The sequence below is a fragment of the Somniosus microcephalus genome, chromosome 4, assembly GCF_052327205.1.
Source record: "Somniosus microcephalus isolate GS21.2 chromosome 4, FLI_Smic_1.0, whole genome shotgun sequence".
Taxonomy (NCBI): domain Eukaryota; kingdom Metazoa; phylum Chordata; class Chondrichthyes; order Squaliformes; family Somniosidae; genus Somniosus; species Somniosus microcephalus.
In genome coordinates, this window is record NC_140990.1 from 249,011,000 (window position 1) to 249,024,229 (window position 13,230).

Here is a 13,230-nt window from a genome sequence, read left to right on the forward strand (position 1 = left end):
ACAGTGGGAGGAATCACGTGCTTGCGAAGCTAAGACAAAGATACTGGATTCCAGGAGCTAATTCCGTAATAAGAAAAATACTCTCTGAATGCATTGTTTGCAGACGGTTACACGCTAGAGCTGGGGAGCAGAAAATGGCAGACCTGCCTGAAGACCGTTTGTTACTAGACAAGCCCCCATTTACAAACGTAGGGGTGGACTATTTCGGGCCTTTCGAGGTAAAGTGAGGACGGAGCCTTGTCAAGAGATATGGTGTGCTTTTCACTTGTTTGACCATCAGAGCTGCTCATATTGAGGTGGCACACACGCTTGACACTGATTCCTGTATTAACGCCTTGCGGCGCTTTGTCTGTAGAAGAGGACAGGTGTCATTATGCGTTCTGATAATGGCACTAATTTCGTCGGAGCGGAGAGAGAACTACGGGAAGCTATTGAAGGTTGGAATCAGCTTAAAATACAGGAAGCCATGATGCAAACAGGAATTAAGTGGATCTTCAATCCTCCGGCTGCATCCCACCACGGAGGTGTCTGGGAAAGACAGATACGCACCGTAAGAAAACTACTCGGTTCTGTACTGAAGCAGCAAGCGCTTGACGACGAGGGACTCCAAACCGTTCTGTGTGAGGTCGAAGCCATCATTAATGACCGACCGATAACTAAGACATCAGATGATCCCAATGACCTCGAAGCCCTGACTCCGAACCACCTGTTGTTGTTGAAAACACAGCCAGCCATGCCCCCGGGAGTCTTCAAAAAGGAAGATCTGTATGCCCGTCGGAAGTGGAGGCAAGTTCAGTATACGTCAGACCTTTTCTGGACCAGGTGGACAAGAGAATACTTACCTCTGCTACAGGAGCGTCAAAAATGGTCCAAAATAAAGAGGAACTTCATTGTCGGAGACATTGTCTTAATTGTGGATGATTCAGCCCCTAGAAATTCTTGGTTGATGGGAAAAATAATTAAGACCATGCCAGACTCCAGAGGCGTCGTTCGTCGCGTTTGTTTGCAAACCAAGACCAGTACCCTGGAAAGACCGATCACAAAGCTCTGCCTGCTACAAGAAGCAGCGTGAAAGGTTCCCGAACGAAAAAAGTGGACACTTATATTGTAAATATGTTGAACTCATTAGTTTATGACTCTTAATGCTTGAGTAATTGATATGCTTCATGTGCCTAGTCAATTAGGGGCCGGAATGTAAGAGCCATAAAAGCTTAAGAAAATACTTTAAAATAGTGGTTAAATGGCATAATACAGTTAATTTACCTGACCGACTTATTGTATTAAGAAACCCCCTATTTTCTTGCTCCAGTAGTATAGTCCGAGACACCCCCTTCATTCTTGCCACAATGGAACAGTCCCTAAGCCACACATGGGTGCAGCCATTTTACAGTTTAAACTGCACGTGGTTGAAGGAGGCAGAAGCTGTGAGGTTTGGAGCAGTACAGTTTTTGACCGTGTTCGTTTATACGTGTTTGCTTTGTAATTCCGTTTGTTAAGTGTTATAGTAAACAGTTTAAAAGACAAAGCTACGTTTGGGAACGTTTTATTTCGACACGCGTCTACTCGTTGTTAAAAACCCCACAGCTCCGTGGCTGCCTGTTTGGAAACTAAGAAGCGCCACTACAGGTACGATCGGAGGCAGAGAACAACGAGAGGTTAAGGTTAAGTTGAACGGTTCGAGTGGAGGGGTCCGATTAGGAGTTTCGATTACGGTTCGAGGAGCACGGAGGTTCTACAAGTTCGAGCAGGAGAGCAGGTGCAGGAGCCCGTCCCAGAAGGAAGATCAATCGGGAATCCCGGAAGCTACAGGAGCACCAAGGTCGAGGACAGTTTTAAAACCCTGGTGAGCATAGAGGCCCAACTCCACCTAGCTGACCTAGTAGAGGGATACTTTGGAGACGGGAGGGTCTTAATATTAAGGGCTTTGTAATCGGGAGTGTTATTTATCCTTCGTTGTACCGCGCGCTTTCCCCACCCCCGTTTTATTATACCGCAGCTAATGAATTGATGTATTTTAAGATAGTCAAAGTAATTCTTGTGTGTTAAATTTTAGTTCCCATTGGGAGGCGTGTTAATGATTTTGTCTGTGTTGTTTCTTTGTTCCCTGTTTTTATTCTCCTTATAAATAAAGAAACCATTAATTTTAAAACCTACCTTGTCTCACCTGATCCATTTGCCTTCCGAGTCACAAGTTGGGCCAACACATCAAGGTAGTCTGGCAATAAGTCCAGTGTCTAGAATCAGTGAGGGGGGGAGCGCTTCGAAACCGCTCACGAGCAGTGTGAAATCAAGAATCGATCTCGCACACCACAAGCTCATTAAAAAGACCCCTTACAGATGGACCCAGGGGACTCCTGCACTACCTTCCTAGTTCTTTTACTCTGTCTGGCGGTCACCCATTCCCTTTCTGCCTGTGCACCCTGCGGTGTGACCACCTCGTTAAACGTGCTATCCACGTAAATCTCAGCCTCGCGGATGCTCCATAGTGACTCCAGCCACAGCGCCAGATCCGAAACGTGGATTTTGAGTAGCTGCAGCTGGAGACACTTCCTGCACACATGTTCGCCCTGTACACCGAAAGTGTACTTGACTTCACACATAGCACAGGAGAGGAGCACTCCACGCTGCAGAGCTGCCCTGCCATGTCCTACCCTTAATTTGCTCCCTTTACTGCCTCTAATTCCTGAGGCATTGGGACCGATTCTGGGGAAGGTGGAACCTGTACAAGCTGGGCGGATTACACCTCGGCAGAACCGGGACCAATATCCTCGCAGGGGGGTTTGCTAGTGCTGTTGGGAAGGATTTAAACTAGTTTGTCAGGGGGCTGGGAACCTAAGTGTGGGCCCAGAATGGAGAAACACAAAGCTGGAAGTGCGAGTTAGAAAAGTAGTCAGCAAAACTAGTAGGGAGCAGAAACAAACTGCAGAAAAATATTAAACAGGCAAAGTTGAAGGCACTTTATCTAAATGCATATGGCATTCGCAACAAGGTGGATGAATTAATGGCACTAATAGAAGTAAATGGGTATGATGTAATTGCCATTACAGAGACATGGTTGCAGGGTAACCAAAGCTGGGAGCTGAATGTTCCAGGGTACTCAACATTTAGGAAGGACAGACAAAAAGGAAAAGGAGGTGGCGTAGTGCTGTTAATAAGGGATGAGATCGGCACGGTAGAGATTAAAAAATCTATTAAATACACTAGGGACCTTACTTCACTTTACACACTACTTACTCTAAACTAGAGACCTTACTTTTACTTTAACGACTGGACTGTGGTAAGTAGGACCTGGTGAGTATTTCTAATCAGCTCCTTCCCTGGTTGTGATGTCACTGTAGCGGTTTTGCAGTTGTTCAGTTACTGGCAGAATTTTTCTATTGAAAGCATTTTGGACAATTCAATTGGCTCAACCACAAAGTCTGATAAAATGTTGACCGTTTCCTGTGGAGTTTCTCTTCTAAATTTTGACAAAGTGTGATGGAAAATTGCAGCAGGAAGTGGGCCCCATAGTTAATATACTAGTAAATCTTATGAATTGCTTATGGTGAGTTGGACGATGCATGTTTTTGTAACAGTAGGGTTTAAGTGTGATGGGTAATGTGTTACAGGAATTAAATGCGACTGAGGAACTGCACACAAACTGGGAGAATTTAGCCATATATTTCATGATGTTGCTTATAGTAACTTGAAGGGTAAATGTCTTTCTTGCCTGTTTGTTTGGTCTTTGCATTGCTGGGTATGTCTGTTTCTTGTGGGGGGTTTCCCCCCCTGTGTGCCTGTTTCCTTTTTCTGTTTCTGTATGCCATGTAGTTTTACTTGTGTTTTTTTCTTTAGCATTTTATCTGTACCTTTATTGCACTCTGTCCAGGATACTTTGGTGAGTTTGTTCCTTGTTCCCAGATATATGTCTTATAATTAATGATCCTTCTGCAACTTCGTGTGTCTGTGTTCCAAGTCTTTCATGTTCTGTTTCATCTTTGCCACGTTGACGTTAGTACTGCTCCCATTTCCTTGTGATTTTGTAAGCCAATTTTTCCTCATGTTTGGTATTGACACTGTGACCCTTTCCCCATCTCCATGTTACCTTGGTTTTGTCCCTCCTTGCCTCGCTGCAGATTTGTTTGTTTCACCTGAGCCTCTTGTGTCCCCCAACACCTTTTACATTCTTGCTGTGTTGTTCTGGTCCCATTGCAACTTCACCCATTCTTCTTCTTGTGTATTCCTGTTACTGTCCTGTAATCTGTTCCCCCTGCCCTCAGCATTTCCCCTCTGTAGCTGCCTTTCCATTGTATCTGTGTGTAAGTAGCTAAACTATAAACCCCTGAGGCTTTCCTCCTCTTTCTGTCCCATCCCCTAATCTGATGCTACCCCCTGCTCTCAGCATTCCCCCACCCTTCATCCCTCCTCATCTACTCATAGTTACCACTCTTTAGCTCCCCTTGGCACTGTATCCAAAAGTCAGCAGGCCTCAGTCTCAGTTTCCCTGAAGTGGGAAAAATGACTGTTTTGAAAACAATCACTGAAAGTAGGCAAATGTAGTGTAAGCTCTTTGATCTTCTTAACAAGTAAAATGTTATTTTTCCTAATTCGATGAGGAAAAGATGAATCCCAGGATCAAGTTGCCGCAGCAATGGGAGAAGGGTGGCCAGCTGGTTGGGTTGAAGCAGGATTGTGGTCTTCAAGCAGGGCTGCAGGTGGGTGAAAGCATAGTGAACAAGAAGAAGGGAGTTGGTCTAAGCTGGTCAGCAGGGCGGAAGAGCGAGTGAGGCAGAACTGTCGGGGCCTAAAGCATTACTAGGTTGGTTGACAATAGGTGGAACACAGAACAGAGTGGTGAAGAAATGAGTGAGTGAAGGGTAAAAGCAGCAAAAAATGTCATTGAATTAATTTTTTAAAAATCAACTTGTCTCACTTCAAGGAGAAGGAAAATCAGGTGGGGAGGGAAAAAACAAAATGATTTCCAGACCTAGGCAAACCTGCCCCAGCACAACCTCATGATGGGCAACTGTCTTTATGAAAAATGTCATTATAAATCTTTACATCGACAGTTTCAAGGTTAAATGTTGCCCGACCTTTTAGTAATATATAGATAGATGCAGACAAAATAAACTGGCTAAATTATTCTAATTGATCTAATGTATTAAGAGGCTCTTTATTTATTTGTGTAGCTTTCCACAAATGGACAGCTCAGTACTTCATTCTATTGAGTCCATGGTGATCCAGTGGACGCGTCAGATAACGGATGTTATGAAACAGGATTCTGTTCACGTCTTGTTTGAAGAATTAAATCCTGTTCCAAGTGCAGAAATTTACTTTTGGATGGCGAGGAAAGAAAACTTACTTGGAATATATAAACAGGTTGGTATGTGGAACCAAACTGAAAATGTTTTCTCCTTTTCGCTGTTTAATTAAAAAAAAAATGTTAAATCTACAAAGGGAATAATGAATGATGAGGCGGCATTTTTGATAGGTTTTAAATAGGTAGCAACATACCAAACACTAATACAGATGTAAAATAATTTGCTGTAACAGTTTAAAAAAAAAACACTTAGTATTTTGAATATGGTTTGTATAGTAACAATGATAGATACATGAGGTATATAACAAACAGCGGAATCCCCGCCGAGGCACTAAAGCACGGCGGAAAAGCACTACTGGCGCGAATTCATGAACTTATTTCTCTTATCTGGAAGGAGGAGAGCATGCCAGGGAATCTCAGATGCCGTAATTGTGACCATCTTCAAGAAAGGTGACAAGTCCGATTGCGGTAATTACAGAGTTGTTTCCCTGCTGTCTGCCACAGGGAAAGTCATCGCAAGAATCCTCCTCAATCGCCTTCTCCCAGTGGCAGAAGAGCTCCTCCCAGAATCACAATGCGGATTCCGCCCACTAAAGGGCACAATGGACATGATCTTCACCCCATGTCAATTACAAGAGAAATGCAGGGAACAGCACCAACCACTGCACATGGCCTTCTTTGATCTCACAAAGGCCTTTGACACTGTCAACTGTGAGAGATTATGGAATGTCCTCCTCAAATTCGGCTGCCCTCAAAAGTTTGTCACCATCCTCTGCCTGCTTCACGATGACATGCAAGCCATGATCCTGACCAATGGTTCCACCACAGACCCAATCCATGTATGAACCGGGGTCAAGCAAGACTGTCATCGCACCAACGCTCTTCTCGATCTTCCTTGCTGCAGTGCTCCATCTCACCCTCAGTAAGCTCCCTGCTGGAGTGGAGCTAATTTACAGAACAAACGGGAAACTGTTCAACCTCCGTCGCTTCCAGTCCAGATGCAAGGTCATCCCATCCTCTGTCGTCGAATTACAGTATGCAGACAGTTCTTGCTTCTGCACTCACTCGGAGGTCGAACTCCAAACCATCGTCTACACCTTCACCGAAGTGTACGAGAGCATGGGCCTTACACTAAAAATCCGTAAGACAAAGTTCCTCTCCCAACCTGCCCCCGCCACACAGTACTGCCCCCCAATTATCAAAATCGACAACAAGGCCTTGGACAACGTGGACCACTTTCCATACCTCGGGAGCCTACTGTCAACAAGGGCAGACGTTGATGACGAAGTCTAACACCGCCTTCAGTGTGCCAGTGCAGCCTTCGGTCGCCTGAGGAAGAGTGTGTTTGAAGACCAGGACCTCAAACCCGGCACTAAGCTCATGGTCTACAGAGCAACAGTGATGCCTGCTCTGCTTTATGCCTCAGAGACATGGACCATGTACAGCAGGCACCTCAGAGCACTGGAGAGGTACCACCAACACTGCCTCCACAAGATCCTGCAAATCCATTGGCAGGATAGGCGCACCAACGTCCGTGTTCTCGCTCAGGCCAACATCCCTAGCATCGAAGCTTTGACCACGCTCGATCAGCTCCGATGGACGGGTCACATCGTCCGCATGCCCGATACGAGACTCCCAAACCAAGCGCTCTACTTGGAGCTCCGACACGGCAAGAGAGCCCCAGGTGGGCAGAGGAAACGCTTCAAGGACACCCTCAAAGCCTCCTTGAAAAAGTGCAACATCCCCACCGACACCTGGGAATCCCTGGCCCAAGACCGCACAAAGTGGAGGAGAAGCATCCGGGAAGGCGCCGAACACCTCGAGTCTCTTCGGGAGCAAGCGGAAGCCAAGCGCAAGGAGCGCACGTCAACCCAAGCACCCTACCCACCCGCCCCTTGAACCACCGTCTGCCCCACCTGTGACAGAGACTGTAGGTCCCGCATTGGACTAATCAGTCACCTGAGAACTCATTTTTAACGTGGAAGTAAATCATCCTCGGTTCCCGAGGGACTGCCTAAGAAGAATAACAAACAGTATAATTATTAGTGTTCAGCAAAGCATCTCAATGTAGATGTAGCTAATAGTAACCAGACTCTCTTCACATCCGAAGCTGACAGATCTGCTGCGTATTTCCAGCATTTAAATTTTTTTCCCCAACATTTGTAGATTTTTTTTTCTCTATTTTTGCACCCAAGCATTAGTTGCCTGTGACTGGTGCAATGGGTTGGCATACTGATATGCCATAATAGAGATATAGGAGGTGTATTCAAACTTGTGAATCTTCACAGGGCAAATTCAGTCTTCTCTGCTTCATCACATCAGATACCAAGAGAAACTTCTCAACAAGAGCGAGGAAAAATGTGATGGCATATTTCCTTCCCTACCCTCCCCCAGTCATTACTGAGCTCTTGGTTACCTCTTGACATTAGCAGAAGCTGGTGAGCAAATTGCCTGCCCATCATCATTGCAAGGAAATAATAGTTTATGTATTTTGCATAAGACATAAGTTTTATTTTGGCAATTCAGATGGCAAAGAGTTAACATTTTTCTTTACTACAGTGACTTTAATGATATTAACTCTGCAATTGTTTTGCACAGCTCCAGAAACCCAAGGTTTGCAAAATAGCTAATATTCTGAAAATTGTGAAAAGCAGCTACTATTCTGCCTTCAAAAACATTATCTTGAAAGTGACAGAAGGTAACTCACGAACATTTTATTTTGAACATGTAATGTATAGAATGTTTCAAAATTAGATAACCAGAAGTTTGGATACATAACATTGCCAGACTTCCAGAAGTTCAGACACAACACTTAAGAATAGCTTGTTCCTATGGTGATTCTAGTTTTTGAATCAAATGTAAGTTAAGCATCTAATCAGTAATTTGAAAATATATTGACTTTGTTTCTTACTGCCCTTGTAAATCATTGAATATAATTGCAATTGGTATGCGAGGGGAAAGTAGCTGGAGGGAGTGAGGTCAGGATTCGGACTGAGGCCTGGAGACAGCAGGATCACTAAATGGATGAATATTGGGGCTTGTGCATGTTGTTGTTTTTCTTCTGGTGTCTATTGACTTTCTCAACAAACTCCGATTAATCACCAGAGAAGGGGAAAAATGCATAGTTTGTTTAATACTCAGACTATTCCTAAGCAGGACCCATGTTATAAGACTTTACAGTGCTTTTTTGTAAATTAAAAACGGATTATTTCATTTTACTGCTGTGCAACCATCATTCATTATTTAAGTTGTTGCATGAACTCTGGAGTATTTATATATCTTTGCAGCAGTAAAGGGAGAAATATTGTTGGCCATTAAAATGGCATCCTCCTAATTGTCTCAGATTACAAACTGAGGAAGAGCATAGACTGGGTAGACACTAGAAGTGCTGGGAACCAGGTAGAAGTTGAGCCCCAGGCCCAAGAGAAAGGAGTTTTATGAATGATTACTTTGAAAAATATTTGGTCAGTTCTATGAAGGCCAAACAATTGTCTAATGATGGAACTGATTTTTCATGGTTTCAGATATCTGATTTGTTAATTACAATCCAATCAGCGCTGTAATTAACAGATGATGGATACTGGAAACACTCATTTTAATGAGGTGTGATGTCATGGAGGTGCACTAGACACGAGACGTTTAATTAAGGAGAAACCGAATTTGAAGACTCAAATATTTTAACAACATTCCTACTGATCAGAAACCCTATCTCAACTTGCCAATGCAGTGGTACCGTACCACCCACACTTAATATAGGGAAAGCATGGCATGGAAGGTGTTACACTCTAGGAAATCAATGCCAGTGTTTATGTTCCACATGAGTCTTCTCCCACCCCTCCTTCATCTAACCCTATCAGCATAACCTTCTATTCCTTGCTTCCTCTTCTATGAATCTATGCTATTTGCCTCAACTACTCCTTGTGGTAGCAAGTTTCACATTGTAACCACTCTCTGTGTAAAGAAGTTTCTCTTAAATTCCCTATTGGATTTATTGGTGGCTATATTATGTCAACAAAATAACAGCTTTTGGATTGTATGAAATACTATTCAATTCAACTGTAAAAATGTGCATGCGTCGTCTGAGAGAAAATGCACACAGGCTACAGAATGCGTGAAAGAGAGCACGAACAGGAGCGAGAATGTGTGAAACAGAGAGAGTTCATGAAAGCATGCAAATGAGCGAGAAAGTTTGAGGGTGCATGTGCACGCAAGAGAATGTGTGTGTGTGAGCGCATGAGGGAGACTGCACGCGAGTATGTGCATGAGTGAGTGTGCCACAGAGAGTGAGAGAGATGTTGCTACAAAGTGAGAGTGATTGTCAGCAATTGTGAGAGTATGTCGTGGACAGAATCTGAGTGGCGAGTAGAATGAGTGGTAGTGTATGTGCAAATGAGAAGGAGAGAGTTCGTGGGAAAGAGAACAAGCATGTGCATGAGATAATAGAGTGTGCTAGAGCATAATGTAGAGATTAGGCCAATTGGTAGCTTATCTGTAGTCTTTCAAATAATCAGGATCGACTGCAAACCAATATGGTGGGTATATTGTGTTTAATCAGCGTTTAAGACGGAATATAACACACTAGTTATACAGCAAAAACATATGACCATGACAAGCAGCTGGTACCGGTTCCGATCGGATAGACGGCTGGCGTGCGTGAACAGTTCTCTCTCTATCTTTATATCTCTATCTCTTTATCTCTTCCCACAAGGGGGTCTCATTACCTCATTCAATTTGTCTTACTCGTTAATCTTTCTGAAGGTTCTGCCTTTCGAATTCGTGTCTTATCTCTCTCGTCCCTAGTTTGGAGTCAGACATGCCATTCTCGGCCATCAGATGTTTGTAACTGCTTGTTACCAGTTATTTAGGTTCATGCTGTTCATGCAGCTTTAGCTATGCAAAATGAACTATTTCATTATTAGACTATTGTACCATGGAATGAATCATTAAATTCCCAAAGATATCCTCTATTCTATTCTCATACACTGGTTAACTTTCGCATTTTAAAGCAGTTTTGTTGAACAAAGTCAAAATCCTAACTTAGCATTATAATATGGTTATTAGCAGTAATGGAAGAAATATAACGTTGGGCCTTGGTTGGTCAAATTAGAGAAACATAAAAAAAAGTCGAAATCCTAACTTGAAAACAAGGTTATTTATGACCGTCACACTGCAGAATGCTATAACATCCACAGAGAACCAAAATACAGGCAGATTCTACGCATCTATCTAATTATTCTAATACTAGTCTGAGAGACTTTCTGTCTCTAGTTCTAATACAATCATGTAAACACAGCATTACTCGCGTCACAGTTTTATCCGCAAAACCATATACATTTTGCACACCCCTGATTTCTAACAATGAATGAGTGTCACAGTCAGAGTGAGAGAACACATCACTGTGACTGCTTATGTAAATTATTCCAATGAGCTACTGAGAAGTCCCAGATTAACACCTGCCAAACGCAGTGTCCGAGATTGTGCTTGCGTGTCTTCGTCCGTCCGTAAACTTGCACATGTCGACTTCTCAAATTCCAAAAGACTGACATTAAATTTTAATGAGACAAAACGTGAAGCTGCTTTACTTTATAGTCAGCAAGTGACTACGGAATAACCATTACAGCAAATCTTGCCTTTCTTTAACTTAATACCAATCCTGCCTCATAACAAAGAAAATAATAAGCTTGCCACACTGCCCCTGTTAATGGGCTAAGTAATGACTTATTTTGGTAAGCCCATTCACTGAATCAGACTAAAAATTACCCAGAGCTTGGGTGGCTATTTTCTTGCAGTATTTTGGCCTAGATTTTTACCTGTCCATTTCAGCGGATGTTACCAACTGACCTCAAACATGTGCTTTGACTTTCTTTTGTCCTGTAGCTGCACAGGATGTTGGCTATTTGACCTGTAATTCTGTCCAGGGTTGGCCAATCAAACAGATAAATTTCTGGCTACTGCCTAACTACTAACTAATCCGCTGTGTGCTTCCAGCCTTCTCTCTTTTTTTGTTGCTGCAGATTTCCAGCATTTGCATTTTAAAAAATATGTACATGGGGTTATTTGTGTAATTTATGTTTATTAAAGTTGCCATGTATTTACTTGCTGTTCATCCCACTCCTCCAGACATTCTCCTCTATGTAAATCATAAATACTTCAAATTTTTCAGAGGTAATTCCTGAAATAAAAACACAATTTAGGTTACTGCATTCAATGGTTAACAAATGAAACAATGTCAACGTGAAATCTTTATATTTTGCAATGTAACAACAGTTGTCTTTCTGAAAACTTTAAAACTAATTTATTTCTGTAACTGATATTTATTTACCTACATGCAGTGAGTTTAAAAAACCAGGAAAATTAATCATCAAACATTTGCTTTGTCATTAAGCAGCTACCTTTAAAACCTTTTAAAATTCCTTCTTTGGGGATGTGCATCCCCCTTCCCTCGAAGAACAGCATAACCTCTGCATACCACAAGAGACCTGCTAATATATAATTCTTGAGCCTGGTTATGTCCATTTATATGTCAGACTTCACACTTCAAAGTGTTATTAGTAGTAATAAAATGAAAGTCATTTCAGTCTGTTTTTCCTGCCTTATGATTGGAAATTTGCAAGCATTTTCCAATCTAACCCAAACAGTAATTAATTATCAACAGAAAATGCATCTGACTTGCCATGAGTAATGTCATAGGACAGCTTTCAGTCTTCTAAACAATTGCATAGCCATTTTGCATAACCTAACAAAATAAACTTGCATGATCGGAAGATGTGAATAATACTCTTAAATGTTTGTAGCTGTCTCCGAGGCTCAGGACATTGAATTGCATCTTCGAGCTTTGAAATATCATCTATCCCATTTGGAGGAATCAGATTTCCCTGAAATTGAACCGCTTATTGCTCCCCTTTTCCACACTATTTGCTTGATATGGAGCCATTCCAGATACTATTGCTTCCCATCAAGAATTATTGTTTTGCTACAGGAATTCTGCAATCTTATCATCAACCAGGTATGTGTATACTGTATGTGGGGATATCTTAAACTGAAACTAGTCTTTGGCAACCTTTGTTACTTTGCTTACAAATGTACAACACGATCATAAATCTTATCAAATTGCATTACTTGGGCACCATGCTATTGTGACAAAAGGTTATGAACAGCTGTTGTGGCTTTTCTTCATAGAGTATAAAAAGGTTTTCAAACACTTTTTTTCATGAAGATAATGCTTCTCTAAAGAAGATCATATTGTTTCTATAATTATTGAAATAAGAAGTTATAAACTTATAAAAATTTGTAAATAATATAATTGAAATAATTGCTGATTTAAAAAAAACTTGTAAAGCTTTGTGTATCCTGAATTGCTAGTTTAAAATATCCAGGTAAAGCTTTGTATATCTTCAACCAAAATTTCAACATAATGTGTTTTTTCTCTATAAAAAGGGTACATCATTAAAAATGAGGAATTTTTGCATACTTCCTGTCCATCAACAACAAGAAGTATTTATATAGAGCCTTTAACGTACTAAAATGTCCCAAGGTGCTTCACAGGAGTATTATAAGACAAAAAATTTGACACCGAGCCACTTAAGGAGAAAGTAGGGCAGATGACCAGAAGCTTGGTCAAAGAGGTAGGTTTTAAGGAGTGTTTTAATGGGAGAGGGGCCCAGGCAACAGAAGGCACGGCCACCAATGGTTGAGCGATTTATAATCAGGGATGCTCAAGAGGGCAGAATTAGAGGAATGCAGATATTGGGTGGCGGGGGGGGGGGGGCAGATTAGAGATAGGGAGGGGTGAGGCCATGGAGGGATTTGAAAACAAGGATGAGAATTTTGAAATCGAAGCGTTGCTTAACCAGGAGCCAGTGAAGGTCAGCAAGCACAGGGGTGATGGGGGAACGGGACTTGGTGCGAGTTAGGACTCTGGCAGCTGAGTT

The 13,230-nt window shown here is 42.2% G+C and overlaps 1 protein-coding gene across 1 annotated transcript in view; it reads left to right on the forward strand.

The window, feature by feature from the left end:
- The window catches only part of LOC147120356 (dynein axonemal heavy chain 11-like), a 35,339-nt gene that overhangs the window by 14,228 nt on the left and 7,881 nt on the right, over window positions 1-13,230 (forward strand). Inside the window, exons 3-5 of the mRNA XM_085984220.1 lie at window positions 5,169-5,358; window positions 7,898-7,997; window positions 12,094-12,305. Of these exons, the coding sequence (XP_085840346.1) occupies window positions 5,169-5,358; window positions 7,898-7,997; window positions 12,094-12,305 (502 nt within the window). The remainder of the gene's footprint in view (window positions 1-5,168; window positions 5,359-7,897; window positions 7,998-12,093; window positions 12,306-13,230) is intronic.